General features: G+C 41.6%; 1 protein-coding gene across 1 annotated transcript; it reads left to right on the top strand.

Annotated features, from left to right (window-relative positions):
• The first annotated feature begins 323 nt into the window (after nucleotides 1-323).
• LOC127136566 (uncharacterized) lies at nucleotides 324-842 on the top strand. Its single transcript, XM_051063109.1, has one exon. It carries the CDS (start codon nucleotides 324-326, stop codon nucleotides 840-842), a length of 519 nt encoding a protein of 172 aa, XP_050919066.1.
• Nucleotides 843-1,183: the final 341 nt, after the last annotated feature.

Consider the following 1,183-nt stretch of genomic DNA (forward strand, 5'->3'; position numbering starts at 1 on the left):
AAAGGTATGTGTTAGTCGGCATCGACTATTTCACAAAATGGGTCGAAGCCATAGCATTACAAAATATAAACCAAGAAAATGTGATAGATTTTGTCCAGAGTTACATCATTTGCAGATTTGGCATCCCAGAAACTATTACAACCGACCAGGGGTCAGTCTTCACTGGTCGAAAAGTGCAAGAGTTTGCAAAAGAAGTGGGAATTAAGCTATTGACATCTACTCCCTATTACGCACAGGCAAATGGCCAAGTCGAAGCTGCTAATAAGGTAATCATTAGCCTAATAAAGAAACACATAGGACAGAAGCCAAGGAATTGGCACAAGATGTTAGACCAAGCCTTGTGGGCATGTCGAACGTCACCAAAAGAAGCAACTGGAACAACCCCATTTCGACTGACTTATGGGCATGACGCAGTATTGCCAGTAGAAATTCAGGTCCAGGCGGTCAGGACCCAAAGGCAGTGTGAAATACCTTCTGAAGATTATTGGAGCATGATGACAGACGAATTAGTCGACGTAGATGAAGAAAGAATGCTAGCATTAGACTCTCTACAAAGGCAAAAAGAGAAAGTCGCCCGAGCCTACAACAAAAGGGTGAAAGGGAAAATGTTTGCTGTCGACGATTTGGTTTGGAGGGTGATCTTGCCTATGGACAGAAATGATAAAATGTTGGGTAAGTGGTCCCCAAATTGGGAAGGACCGTTTAAGGTTGTGCAGGCTTTTTCTAATAATGCCTACGAGGTCGAAGAGTTGGCACCAGACAGGCGAATTTTAAGAGTGAATGGAAAATACTTGAAAAAATATAGGCCTCTCCTTCAAGAGGTCATAATTTTGGCAGATTAAAATAAAATGTCGAAAAATAAAGTTGGAGATAAGTATGTTAGATACCAACGGCAAAGGCACAGAAGATAAATATACAGTGCTAAAGGCAGATAACATTAATGTGGCTAGAAGCCATTGTGTAAATATTACAAAAAATGAACTGGTACAATCGATAAAAAAGCAGTCAAAGCTGGCCAAAATTGGATTGGAAAGATTTAAGTTCAAAATTATAGTGTAAAGACACAGGCTCCAAGGTGTCAGCATGGGCTTTGAGCTCTTCAAGCTTCCCCTCGACGGCCATAAGTTCTTCACCGACTACTAAGGCATCACTGGTGGTTTGCTCCATAGTGGCCTAAGCAGGC

This window comes from Lathyrus oleraceus, chromosome 4, assembly GCF_024323335.1.
Source record: "Lathyrus oleraceus cultivar Zhongwan6 chromosome 4, CAAS_Psat_ZW6_1.0, whole genome shotgun sequence".
Lineage (NCBI taxonomy): Eukaryota > Viridiplantae > Streptophyta > Magnoliopsida > Fabales > Fabaceae > Lathyrus > Lathyrus oleraceus.